The 14,664-nt window shown below is 41.4% G+C and overlaps 1 protein-coding gene and 1 pseudogene across 1 annotated transcript; both read right to left on the reverse strand.

Annotated features, from left to right (window-relative positions):
• Positions 1-1,131: 1,131 nt before the first annotated feature.
• Positions 1,132-1,971, reverse strand: LOC103706335 (thaumatin-like protein 1). The gene is given in 4 exon segments (XM_039118002.1): positions 1,132-1,159; positions 1,301-1,494; positions 1,496-1,860; positions 1,863-1,971. Coding segments are annotated over 4 exon segments (696 nt in total).
• Positions 1,972-9,854: 7,883 nt separating this feature from the next.
• LOC103706336 lies at positions 9,855-12,624 on the reverse strand (annotated as a pseudogene).
• Positions 12,625-14,664: the final 2,040 nt, after the last annotated feature.

Genomic DNA, 14,664 nt, shown 5'->3' on the forward strand with positions numbered 1-14,664 from the left:
AACCACACTGTAGCCTTAAATTACCATTTCGAGTATAATGACCCACTTAATCAAAATGAACCTTTCTCCATACCCCAAAGAAAGTGTACTCTTCCACATCAGACGAAGAGGAATAGGAGACAAACTAATGGTTCCAGTAATTAACGAGGCTTGTAGTGCTACGGACACCCTCCTCCGTGCGTTGGCGTCTCCGGTGGCCAGGGCTGCGAGCCAAGTGTCGTCTTGCAACACTGCCCTGTTGTTTTTGGTGGAGTTCTTTTTTGCCGACTTCTGACTGTTAAAATTAACCCGTAGTTAATAAATGCAGTTTAATTGATATAACCAATTACTCATTAATTTATTTTTTTTCATGGATATCCTTCTAAATATCAAATTTTGTATGAATACCCTTCCAAAATTGATATTTGCATATATACCCTCGTAAACTCTGTTATTGTACAAATGTCTGTAATATAACGGTTGTTTTAACGATATTAAAAAAATTATATTTATATTAATTAAAAAATAAAATAAAATTTTAAAATTACGCTATTATCCCTATCTTCTTTTTCTGCTATCAGGATCACGATCTATTTGTATGTCTATTCATTAAGGATATTTTAGTCATTTTAATTAGAAATTATTCATTTTTTAACAGTCGTTAGATAGCATGGATACATATGCAAAAATAAAAATAAAAAGGTTAGAATGGTAAAACAAGTGTTTTACGAGGGTATAAATGTAAATATTAATTTTGAAAAGGTATTCATGCAAAATTCGATATTAGGAGGGTATCCATGCAAAAAAAATTTAAAAAAAAAAATCTTAAAGCCTAACTTTTCCAAATATTCCCGACTCGACGACCACCACCCCACTAGCTTCTAAACCGGTGCACCACCATACATGGTGGGGAAAGAACAAAGTAAAAGAAGAAAGGGGAAGAACAAAGGTTCCACAGCTTTCTTTTCTCTTTTCAAATTCTGTCTCTCCTCTTCTCCCTCCTCGATTGATGCCAAAGTCATAAAGCTAGATAAATGAAACAAAAAAAAAAGAAAAAAAAAGCAACAAGGTACTAATTTTCCAAGCAAGCATTTAAGCATTCTTCCCATAAAAACTTCTGAAAAATTCGCCAAAATGCTATAAATATTGTACCTAAAATGATGATTTAAAAGAACCCAAACTGCAAGGCAAGATTAAAACAAGAATGGAAATGAAGAAGAGAATCCCAAATAAAAATTATCTAAGTTGTTTGCAATTATTTCATTATTTATTTAGCGAATTGTAGAGAATATATAATAATAATAATCATAATAATATGTACCTTGGACCGGATCCGGGGCAGAAGGTAATGGAGTAGTCGCCGGCGGTGCAGGTGAATGTGCTGGTGGCGTCGTCGTACGCATAGCTGTACGACCGGGGACACGCGGACTTGAACACCTTCGAATACACGGACGGATGGCACGTGGTGGGGCTTCCGTAGTCCCCGCTGCAGCAGAACTCCGGCTTCCCGAACGCCCTCGCAGGCGCTCCGGCACGCCGCGGCATCGCCGTCGCCGACCTTCAGCTCCACCGGGCACCGGCGGTTGAGGTCCGCCGCGCATCCGGTGGCGGCGCACCCACCGCCGGCCTCCACCAATACCGGCAGGTTGTACCCGTCCACCAGGCTCACGTCGTAGAAATCCTTCCCGTCGGCGCCGCCGAGGGTGAACTCCGCCAGGGTCGCCGGGGGGGTGGCACCGGCGCCGTTGCACTCCACCTGGCCGGACCCGCAGTCGCCGGTGGTGCACGATCCGCGGCCGGCGCTGTCGAAGTTGCAGCCGGTGCGGGCCCAGAAGCGGCCGGACCAGCCGGTGGGGGCGAGGAGGACGCGGGAGTCGCCGCGGCGAGGGTGAAGCCGGTGGAGTCCAGTTTCGGGCTGCCGGAACTGGAGAGCACCCCCGGCCACACCGTGTAGCCGCAGTTGTTCACGAATGTGAACTCGGTGCAATCCATCCTCCCTGCATAAATATACATGCAACCAAATCATGAAACCAAGTCATTACTAAATTCCCGACCAAACCGAAACGAAATGGAATGCAGTGATAGAATAGAGGGAATAAGATGACTTACCAATGAAGAAGAGGAGGAGAAGAAGGCTGACGGAGAGAATGGGGGTTGGGGGAGATGCGGGATCCATTTGGTGTTTGTGAGTGGTTTCTGAATCCAATTAGAGGTTAGAGAAGCGTATTTGGAAATGGAGCAGTAAGGGAGGATAAATTGGTCGCCACCACCACCTATATATTACACTGGAGAAGGAAGGAAATCTACTTGGCAACTCCCCATATCCTTTGGCCCCATGGAGCTGTTCTCCCTTTGGTTATTTTTTTTTTTTGTTTTGGTTTGTGTGGTAAAGGTGGTGATATGATAAGCATGACCTTGGAGGTTCTCTCTTTGACCTGAGTAGAGAGGGTGGTGTGAATCCAAAGGCGAGTGGCACCGAGAGGCTGAATCAAAGAGTGGCGAGAGAAGACACGGAAGACCTACTGATTTTGGCAGGGAAGGATGGCACCCAAAATGCGATTTGGAGTATTAGTTGCTTTGTACACCTGGGTCCTTCACCCACAAAGATCCGGGTTGGCGGGCAGGTGGACCCGTCAAGAGAAGTTCATACGATTTGCCAACTCTAGGTCTCGCTTGTCCTTCAAATACTTCATTGCTTCTAGCCAAGACAGACGTCAAGCTCATAACTTGTTTCAATTAATTTTCTGGAGAAAGCCAAAAAAAAAAATGTTAACAAGAAAGATGTCGATGGTGAATCAAATAAAGACACATTAATCATCCTGCACCGTCTAGAATACTGCATTGGCGGTTAGTATATTTGTACATCGGTTTGCATGAGCATAGGCCAAAGTATATTTTAATTTGCAGACCAGATGATTAATATTTTTTAGAAAAATTTAATTTTTGCTTCTTTTTTTTTTAATACAACGATGACTTACATTGGCTGAGTATGGGTATAACCAATAAGATCAGAAGAAAAAAAAAAAGTTGAAGTAGAGAAAAAGAAAAAGACTCGTGACTCTTCCAAAGAATCTTTCCGAGACAACCTATGCTACAAATTTAGCTTGCGAAGAAACTTACTTCTTTTATGTTGCTAGATTATGAGACCATCCTGTAGTCTCAACCTATTATTGGCTAGGGAGGAAATTTACCGTTGGCATCAAATTTACTAGTTTACGCAAGCTAGTTCAAGTGAAATGCATGCTTGGTTTGAGCTGATAAGTCTTTCAAACAATGTTTATCAAATAGAAAAACTGTAGAACGGCACTATTCGGAATAGATCAAATATGTTGATTCAGGAACCAGAACAAATATCAATTACATTAAACAAAAATAGTAAAAAATAAAAAAACAAATTTATTCAAAAAAATAATATTGAACGAAAGATTTTGATTTTCTATCATAAAAATGTTCCATTGAAGATATCCACATACACACACACACACACACACACAAATCTCCAACATTTTTTACATAACTTTATATTTTTCTTTATAACATCGTATACTCAATTTGCAATTGGTATGGATCTCAACAAAAGCATCAAGTAAGAGAGGTAGGTGGCTCAATTTTAAGGATCCACTGTCAAAATGTCGGAGGTGGCTATGGACCGTTCCAAGACCGCGATCAGAACTAGTGGCACAGTGGACTGCAGGGCGACCGTTGACCCTTTTGAAACTGGACCACTCGATCTCCTTCCTTAGATAAAGCAGCGGCAAATTTCATGAAGGGGACAAGCAACGCAGCGCACCCTATTTTTGATTAGTGCTTGCGTTCAGTAGCCTATGTTAGAATTATTGTACTAAATTTAGTCGATCTTATCAAAATTTTATTTAATTAATTGTGATTGATTGTGCCGAACTTAATCGGCCTTATCAAACTTTGTCAATTTTCTAGTTTATATAAAAACTCCTCCCTATATACTGTAAATTAAGGCAGAAATATAATTTCTTCCCCTCTTGTCTTATTTTCAACTGTCTGAAAGTTTTTATTCCCATAAAACTTTTACCATCTTCTTTAAAACTTTTTTTTTACTAATTATTTTTGATTTTTGCAAAGCCAAAAGTTTATTTTGTCAAGTGAGGCGCGCCAACGGTAACAAATCAAGATCTTGTTTATACGACGGTACTTTGGACAATAATATCTCTCTGTATATGTCGCACAACTTGGACTCTAAATCCATGTGATATCATATCATTTTGTAGCTTTTAGATATTAATTTTAATTAATAATTCTAAAACTAGTACCTAAAAAATATTATTAATATTGAAATTTATTATATTAATTATAATTAATTAATTTATTTTTTGGTTGACATTGTCATTTGTCACCGACATCACAAACATTTTTAGAAGACCTTGACGGTGAATGGAATAAAGGCAGCGGCGTACACCCGCTCTCACTTCCCCACGTCACGTCCACATTGGCAAAGACGATGAGGTGACCTGGTTGGGAGGTTGAACACGCAGCCCCATCAGCACTTGACCGAGAAAGAAAGGTAGGACCAGGTATGACGTTAAAGTGGGACCCGCGTGCGGCTGACAATCTAAAAGCAGCGTGGACGTGGATAAAAAATTTCTTCAACTTATATATGTTAGTTGTTTTTCTGCTAGAAGTATGAATTGCATCCGTATATAAATGTCAAGCATATGCGATACTAATTAGAAGAAGAGAGCATGAATCCATAATGCTCGGCCTGACTTCATCAGTTAAGTGAGATAAGCATCTGATCTAATGGATTATAAATCTTAATCTAATGTTGGAATTCAGGATTCTTTGAGAATATAATGGATTTTGTTTCAAAGTTTTTCTTGAAGAAGTTTAGTTCCATAAATAAGATATCAGGCCAGCAGTAAGGTCATTATAAATTTGATCATTGAATGGTGAAACTTCTTGGACTTTTCTCATTGCTAAAGTGTAGATACTTACAAATGTCAAATATATATTCGAATTACACATTATTCTCGACATCTTTATATATTGATTTATTCTTACTTCTGCTAGCTATATATTATTGGTTGATTTTCATAAGGTTCACTATTTGAGCCAATAAGGTATCGTGATACACAATAAAATGCTTGCTTCAAGATTATTCTACTTTCAACTAACAGAAAACTATAAACTAATTTTTTTGTCTGAATCTGATATTGGTCCAAAAACTCGCAGCAATGAATCCCACTATATTGAATGCTATTTTGAGTTGATTATTTTGAGACTGTATAGGTTGATTCATGCACACGAAGGGCATTACTAAACACTAATGGTCTTGCCTATCCGTCTTGAAGAGATATCCTCAGATTCAAAACAGCTTGCAGTACACTGTTTACTGCACAATTGAATCAAGAATGTATAGGGAAACTTTATAAATAATTATTTGACAGTAGATGATGCTATTTTTTATACATCTGATCACTCAAAAGTTCGTTGGAGTTATCATATATACCACTCGATCTGTCAGTCCCTGGAGAAATCATCTGTGAAGCATGTACTGACCATCTACAAAAGAACCTCTGACCATTAATATCCATGGGACCGAGCTAGTTGCTTCATGGGCTAGGGTCTTGTACTTCTCAGAAGCCAGATCCCATTCTCAGGAAGGATATACCACATTCCACATTGAATCCAATGATTCTTAATTTCTACGTAGGCAATGGATCAACGTAGCACCTGTTCAACAAATGGGTGTCGTGTAAAGCTGACTGAAATGGATAAGTGTTGAAGCTTTGTTGTCTCTAGATCATCATTCCTTTCCTGCCTTCTTTTCAAAAGCTTCCTGTCATTCCCCACTTCGTTGTTGGAAAGCCCGTGCAATGCAAAAACTAAAGCAAAAGAAAGATGGTTCCCCCCTTCCTTCTGGCTCCCTTATAACTTATCTACTCTCTAAACAATAGAGGTCGTGATATTAAAGATGGATCAACGACCCCTATCCTTTTCTTTGCTTACCGACGTACAAGAGCCTGACGATTGGATCCCGTCAGGGGAAAAAGAAGTGTGGATTGACCTCACAGTAGTTTGATGGTGGTTGGATAAAAGGTGATGATTAAAGCAAGAGGGTACAACTTCATGGCTAAGATGACAAATAATCAAGATATAAAGTTATATCCCTTCTAGTTTTGCCTTCTGTCAGGCAGCAACCTTTCTGACGGTGCTGTAGATTGCTTTAGTTCTGACTAAATGATCTTATTGGAACTTTTTTGGTCGATGTCTTAATTTATGCAAATCATTTTTTGTCACGTTTGTTTTAGTCTCAATGATGGCCCATAGTGGTGCATGCATGGTCCTCCTCTTCACAAACTGCTATAACTTCTACTTCAAGTAAAACTGCCATCAGACTGAGTTGCTCCCTTTTTGGGACCATCATGTTGCACTGCGCTGGCTAACACCACATGAGGTTTGAGCTCTAATGGACCGGGCCAAGAGCCTGCCCGAGCCACCCTGCCGAAGGCCCATGTTAGGCCCACGCACAGCAGACCAAATTGGGACATGTAAATATGTAATTCCGATTTGTATGTTCCAAAATTGAGCAAACTCTAGTTTTTTTAGGGTTTGCTTGGCTTTGAGCTTAAATTTTATGATAAAAAATTATCCAAGTTCTACTATGTTTGTAGAAAAATTATAAGCTCAGTTTCTACGCACTTGACTCAATAATATGTGATTTGAAATAAGCTAGGCATGACGCCAGCCGTAGAGAGCCCGATTTCATACCCTAGGTGTATACAAGAAAATTCTAATCCGTGTAGTCCATGTGAATAATGCATTAATTATATACTATAATTTTCAAAATGATGCATTTAGATTATCACCTCTCTTTGAATATATTATCCTAAAGTCAGATAGGGCTCTTGGTAGTCTTAGCTAATCCGTACTTTTTTTTGACAAAATCCAATCATGAAGGGTTTAAGTAACCTAGTGGGCCTCCAAAATGAGAAACACAATCATCTTTATGGAAGAGAATGGTCAGCACACACAAGTCCATCTCTGCAAAGAGATGGGATAATAACTTCCAATTAATGCATTTGCAATTCAGTCAGCAATTGCGCTCTCTGGCCATAATGCCAGCTCATAAAACCTTCTTCATTTCTAAGATTCAGTTCCTCAATGGAACTATTAAGTTAACTCCTAAAGTGTAGACTGAAAAGCAGAAATAATATCATCATCATAATTTCTAGGTTACCCAGCTATAAGATTATTTTCTGGCTAATTAATCAAACATAAAATGGGCACATCTATGAGCTAATTATTGGTTTGAAGCCATTCAAAGGTGCTAGTGTGGCATCAGAAGGTCCAGAATAAACCCTTAATTTTAGCTGCTGCATCATTCCATACTTTCACCTGGAGCTGACTCTTGGGAGGGTGGTACCTGGTCTTAGGATCAACACAAGACAGTTGCTTTTTAAAATGCGGACAAGCAAAAAAAAAAAAAGGGTTAAGTTTTTTTTATCCAAGAAAAAAAAATTGTAAGAGAAATGCTTTGATTTATTCTAATAAGCGATTTGGTCTTTATAATTCAGGAATATGCTCCTTTGAGCCATGTATATACTTCCCAATTTATGCTCGTAACATATCAAAAGTAATGTTGGAGGTCAGAATGTGTTAGAAAATATGGTTGATTGCAACAAAATTGACATAAGTTTGGCCTCATCCATATCTATAATGAGTAAATGCTAGGAGTTTGAGACATGTAAGTCTGTTTAAAATTGTCCAGTAGCAAATATGAGATCTTAGTTAAGTCTGTTTAAAATTGTCAAGTAGCAAATATTTCCTTAACAAGATATGATTATGAGTTATTAAATAGTAAGATGAAAAAAAAAATCGCTATTTTAGGGACAATAGTCCTAAGGAACCCAGCAAATCCCTAATTTGTTAGCGCAGCAATTTCGTTTTAAGGGTCATACCCTTGCTTGATTTTGGCGACCCTTGTCAAACTGAGCCGCCCTATCAACAATTTTAACGTTCACATCATGGTAATGTTTCGATCAAAATTGAAGTCCAGACCACTTCCAACATTAATTTGTTGTTGTTTAACAAGGAATCTTGGATCTCTCAATCTATTCGCATTCTCATTGGTAATTACCAGGTCTATCTACGGCTGGAGCTTGAGTGGTTAAGGCAACATCTCGCTTGATAAATTCCGGTTTGAGTAGGCCGTTGAATGCCTTGACATTTGACACAAGTAAGCTTTTAGATGGAGCAACTTGCCTGGCATTTGACTATGTTTGTTTCATTAATGATTAAGTACACATATATACATGGGTTTGCTACATACATTAGGATCCTGTAAGCATGTCTTCGATGATGCAAGGCTGCCAGGCTAAGGATTTTGCCTTAGTTTTTGCTCTTAGTTATGTTACGATTCTTTTGACAATTAATAATTAATGATGTTAAGGAGGTTACTTTCAAGCAGCCATTAGTTATATGCAAGGGATGGGAGAGGCTCATACCTCCGGATAGACATATCACATTGGATGACGAGAGTTCTTCTGTAATAAAGTATGTAACGTTCTGAAGAAGCAAGGCATGGCTTATATATATATAGCTCATTCATACCGATGATTAGGTTTATTGGGACAAGCTGATAGCAGTTCAAGTGCTTGCCTAGTCACAACTACCAAATTACAAAGAAGAAATTTAATCTTTATTAAAGGCATCAGAAGGAGAATAAGTTTGTTTCTTTACAATGTATTGCACTTGAAGTATCTTGTCAAGAACTTTTTTTTTTTTTTTCCTTTATACGTCTCACCATGTGTCTTTTTATGTACTCGGGTTGAGTATAAGTGCAACCATGTGAGCTTGATTATTTTTTGAGCAATTATTTTAGGGCATGTGGCATCTTGAGGGTCCAACTTAGAGGTCTTCTACTATGTAATGGAAATTGACGATCGATTCTCTTCAGGTGTCTATGAAAACTAGTATCATCTCGGCTCTTTATGTATTCTCACTTTTGGAAAATTGAGATCTTAGAGCACCATAAATTATCTAACTCAAATGAGAATGCTGATACTAAAAAGTTGTCGAATGTTTTAGAGGTAGGTAAACGGCAAATGTTTATGTACATGAAGTTTTCGATCCTCCGCACGAGCTGCTTTCATTCGATCTTGCAATAAAAATTTTGGTTGCTATTTCCATGAGTGTTCATTGGGTTACTCCAATATCCAAAACCTTTAATACCATTCGAAGCAAATCGATCGAATATTTTGTTGTCAAGCAGCGCTACAATCAACTAAAGCTATGGACATGGCTGTAAATAATCTGCAATCCTCTAATGAAATATTGGCTATGTGCACATTACTTGAGCTCTAATTTGGCAGTACGGACACGCTCCAAATTCCAATACGGTATCATTGCTCCCTTATACCAAATGCCTACTATATCACATAACCCATGTTACTCTTGAACAAGTCCTCCTTACATGACTTCAGAAACACAATTGCTAATCCTATTACTCAAAAGTCAAGTCCGTCGATCATATCAGTTAAAAGCTCATATTTGAATTTTATACAAATTGAGTCTTGTGACCAGTAGAAGAATGTTCAGCCCACACCATCTCTGCACCCTGCTTCGGGCCAAGCAGGTGATGCGACGAGAATTTACCAGCCTGGAAGATCCACAAATTGGTAGAAATGGATCGAGGGAGGGTGAATCTTTAGTAAGAAAGAAGGATTTACCTTCTTTCGTGCGAATCTACTGTTGTATCATCCACTACATTAAACTCCATTATGCACCTATTTATGCATATTTTAAAGCGACGAATGGATAATTCAATGGTGCCTTTGTGCGAACAAAGGTGAATCATTCAAGGAGACACCCCAACCCATGGAAATCGATGCAGCAATATCTAACTGCAACATAAAATTTTCTTCTTTTTTTTTTGTTGAAGCAGAACAAGTTATCGAAATAGTTAAAAGCCCAGAATGCACAATTAAGCTGCAACAGAAAAGCCTACATCAGCCGTCCAAATTAGCTTTTCGCATGAGCCATCCGTATAATCCCACAAGAAGAAACAAATTTTAAAAGTTCCAACGTTCACTTCTGGGAGACTGCGACGGCACGTGGCAGCCACTGCCCTGTACACAGTACTATAAACCACGAAACCTGCCTGAATAAATTAAAGCTACCCTCTCTTTTATCTCTCCGAATTCCAATGTGTTTTCCGTTGGGAGATACAAGATGGGTGAATGTACCCAAATGGGCCAAAAAAAAAAAGAAAAGAGAAGCAGTGCTATGAGTCATCAATTCCTCAAGAATCTCTAACATTTCTCCATTAAAAATGTACTTGTTTTTTTTCCCCTCCTCTTTTCTCTAAGAACGGAGGAAATCGGCAGTGGTACGGATCTCGGATGGAGGCACATGGAGAGGGGGCTCGCCAATTGAGTGGAAGGGCTCTAAAATAGCCGTAGCAGAGGCCAAGACAGCACAAAACAAGCAGCGAGGAGCAGAGTGGGCACGTCGTGGTCGGCGGGGCATGGCTGACCACCTCGCACCGCCCATGAACAGCATCGTGTCGTTGATCAGCGGCACGCCCGCTGCCTTTGGATTCCCTGCCGACTTCAGGCTGCAAATAAGAAACAAATCCTTCCAAAGTGAGTTCCGAGTTTTATTATTCAGTCCCCTCGTCTGAGACTCCTAAGTATAGACCAAAAATTAAAACCAGGCGTAGAAGACTCCTAAGTTCAGCATTGAACAATATATGAATGAATGGATCCTCTAGTTGAAACACGAATTGCAGAATATCCTGATTCATGACACCACCTAGCCTTACTTGACTAATCTTGCCAAGGGATTGTGCTATGTATTCAATCACAGGCTATTCCGCAAGACATGGGATGGTCCACAAGACCACAGTTTAGAGACGAAGATGATACCGCGTTGTATGATGGTGGGGCTTATCCATTATCAACAGAAGGTTGACGATATTGTGAAGCACCAAATGAGACATTTTTGTCCAGCTAGAAAGAGGCTGTTGCCGCGTCTTGATGACGAGCTCGCCAGTCACCAGACACCATCCTATTGAACTCACACCAGTTGCTCATTATTGATGGATTCGCTGACTTTCTCTCCATCTAATGGCAATCTAAGATGGGCCCTCAAGATTGGCAGCTATTATAACACAGCTTATTCCTTCATTACAAGAAAGAAAGGAAACGTTACATAAAAGTCCGAGACAATTGGCCCCAGAGAGGATATCCAGCACATAACCTTCTAGTCTGCACCACCTTAATTAAGCTCTAACCGACCAGGAATTGACGAATAAATCAATAAAGGAAGAGAAGAAAGTAATGGATTCCATGGTTGGTAGTTAGTAGGAGAACCTGGTGGTGCTGGGGCAAAAGGTGATGAGATAGCTGGTGGTTGTGGCGGAGGTGCAGGTGAAAGTGGAGGTGGCGTCGTCGTAGGCGTAGCTGTACGCCCGGGGGCACGCGTTCTTGAAGAACTGGGAGTACGCCGTCGGCCCGCACGTGCTGGGGCTGCCGAACTCGCCGCTGCAGCAATACCTCGGCGAGCGGAACGCCTCGCACGCGCTCCGGCACGCCACCCCCTCGCCGTCGACCGTTACTTTAAGATCGGACGGGCACAACCCGTTGAGGTCGACCAGGCACCCGGTGGGCCCGCACGTGCCGGAGCTGGGCCCGCGTTCTGAGGGGCCACGAGGACGGGGAGATTGTAGCCGTCGACGAGGCTGACGTCGAAGTAGTCGAGCCCGCCGGAGCCGCCGAGGGTGAACTCCACGAGGGTGGCGGGCGGGGCGGCGCCTGCGCCCGAGCACTCGACGGTGCCGGAGCCGCAGTCGCCGGTGGCGCAGGAGAAGCGGCCGGAGGAGGGTTCGGCGGAGCAGAGAGTGCGGGCCCATACGCGGCCGGACCAGGGGGAGGAGGGGGCCTCGAGGGAGCGGGACTCCCCCGGGGCCAGCGCGAAGCCGGTGGAGGCCAGCGGCGGTGAGCCGCCGCTCGCGAGGGTGCCCGGCCACACCGTGTATGCGCAGTTGTTGGTCACGCTGAATGTCGTCGATGATACGCCTAGAAAACAACAACAAGAATATGAAGGCAGGAATATTAGGAACTCAGAAACAGGGGAAACAGGGTGGTGGAGGAAAAAGTGGACTAGAGACTCTTAGTTTTATTACCTGAAACGAAGAAGAGGAAGAGGAGGGGGAGAAGGGAGAGGGGGGAAGGAGAGGTGATGGGCATTGCAGAGGAGAGGGGTTGGTGGGATTCTTTTGAGGAGAAAAGATTGTTTGGTTTGGTGATGGATGCAATGGAGAAGAGAGAGGTTGGGGGCGAAAAAGGATCCGCAGAAGGCGAGCAGATAACGTTCTAAAACTTGGGGGGCAGAGGCAGGAGACCACGTGAAAGAGAAGGATGAACTCTGGGAGAACGGCTATAAACGAGGCAGGGCATGGACATATATAGATGTGGGGCTCGAGTCCTACTCCTCCATGTGGGAAGAGTTGAAGTATAGGCGACAGAGGGCCGTGTCCGGGTCCCCATGGCTGGAGGGAGGCTTACGGAAGAAAGTGCCTCCTTTTCCCCTGGGATGAGGGTCTTAAGAAGGAAATTAAGTTTACTTTATGTCAGTTTAAGGGCTTGTGCTTGCGGAAGCGGAGCCATTGGTGCTTATAGAGGAAGGCCATGGTACGTAAGGAGGTGGTGTACGGGACCATGGAGGATAAGGTCCTTTGGACTGGCCTATGGGCATCCAGAAGCACAAAAGAAAAGGACCCAATGGGGTCAAACTGGTTGGGCTTGGCCTTCAATTTGATCAGGCCATACCTCGACCCGAGTTACATGTGACTAGAGTTATGGATGTATTTGTCCTAAGAAATTATTTGTTGCATGGTTACAGGTGGATAGGGTCGGGTTGGGTTTGGGTGAGTCAAGCCAAGTTTTCTTCAAAAAATTTGAGCCCTAACTTATTTATAATTAGTTTACTAAATATGAATTAATATCTAATTTGTTTAGTTTACATAATTGAAGTAATTTTTCTCTCATGAATCATTCATATGACTAGAAGCAAAACGGAAACAACAAAGTAAAACTTTGTTAAATATATCATCGTAATCATAATAAATTTAGAAATCAGGATGCATAATAATTATAAACTAACTGACAATAAGGGGCAGAGGCCTCTCTCTCTCTCTCTCTCTCTCTCTCTCTCTCTGAACTAAACCATATATAAAGACTAGGGAATTATTAACCATATTAGATTTAAGAGCTGGTTAATTATATACTAAAATTACCCTAAGTGACCTATTGGATCCAGGGGCTAAATCCAAACATCTCATTTACAATTAAATCGACATCGAGCCAGCCTAACATAAAAGAAGAAATCATTTATTCTGAGTAGATCTATGAGATTTTGCGAGTCCTATGGATGGTATTGAAATGCAGAAGTTAACCCAGTTGATTCTTTGTTCAATTTGACTCAATTAGATCAAATCTAATCAAGCTTTTATATACTGGATTTGATCCACAATTGGGTGTATAAGCAAGTCGGTCTTGTAGATGCAGAATTTCTCATATACCCATTATTTGGGTTGCGGCTAGGTCTGATGAGGTTTTTTTGGGTTAGACTTCTCCAAGGAGGCTTATCACCTATGCCGATTACAGTCATCAATTTTATACTTTATAAATATGACAAGTTCTAATATACATACAAATAATACTCTTCCCTTTGGTGACTGTTTAGCAATTTCCATGCAAATTGCAAATTCTAGATCTATTTTCTAGTTACACATTAAATACATCAACAATGGTACTTAAGCATCAATTTTCTTTATCATGATCTACCATGGTAACATCATTGCTAAAAGCATCCCTGCAAGGATATTGTAAGTTGAGGACAAACCTGAATCAACTCACAAGGAGCAAAAAAATTTATATGCTTCAGCTTCTGACTGGTATCCAATATGAGGTCTCGCAAACCACAACTATTTCTCAAACAAAATGCCGAATTGCCTCTTCCCCTTCCATAAACAAATAAATAATAAAAAAATCTAATTAAGTTATATACAATACTGTTGCTAGAAAATAGACCTGGGGTGACCGCGAGCAGAGAAGAAAGGGCTTCTACTGCTGGCGCGGTGGCGGATAGCTGTCTCCGGCGGACCTGCAAGAAGCCTTAGGCCGGGGGTTCCGGCGAAGGCCTTCGATGCTTAAGTCAGAGAGAGGCTTTGGAGATAATGGAGATAATGGAGATAATGGAGAGGTGTTTTTTGGCCCGGGGAGAGAGCCTCCCCCTAGAGCTTCCCTCTTTTTTTATAGAAAGGGGTGTAGCGGTTACACGCAATCGGTCGTGATTGCACAAATCTTGGATTAAATGAGTTACCTTAAACGGCCTGAGATTTCGGACTAGCTGAGGATCGGTTGAGATTGCGTGAATTCAAATATTGACAGCCGTTGAGGTGGAGATTGCGGGATTTGATCCCAGACATGGAGGATTTGACGGTCCTTTCCTTAGGCGGTCCAGCTTGACTGTTGGTAGAGTCGGAGTCGGCTCGAGGTCAATCGGGCTTTGCTCAGCCGAGACCATGCGTGCCGAGGTCATGCATGCCGAGGTCATACATGCCGAGGTCGCGTTTGTTGATGTTGTGCTTGCCGAGGCCATCCTTATTGAGATTACGCCTGCCATCGGATTCAGGTACTTTAATTG

This window comes from Phoenix dactylifera, unplaced genomic scaffold (assembly GCF_009389715.1).
Source record: "Phoenix dactylifera cultivar Barhee BC4 unplaced genomic scaffold, palm_55x_up_171113_PBpolish2nd_filt_p 000298F, whole genome shotgun sequence".
Classification (NCBI taxonomy): Eukaryota; Viridiplantae; Streptophyta; class Magnoliopsida; order Arecales; family Arecaceae; genus Phoenix; species Phoenix dactylifera.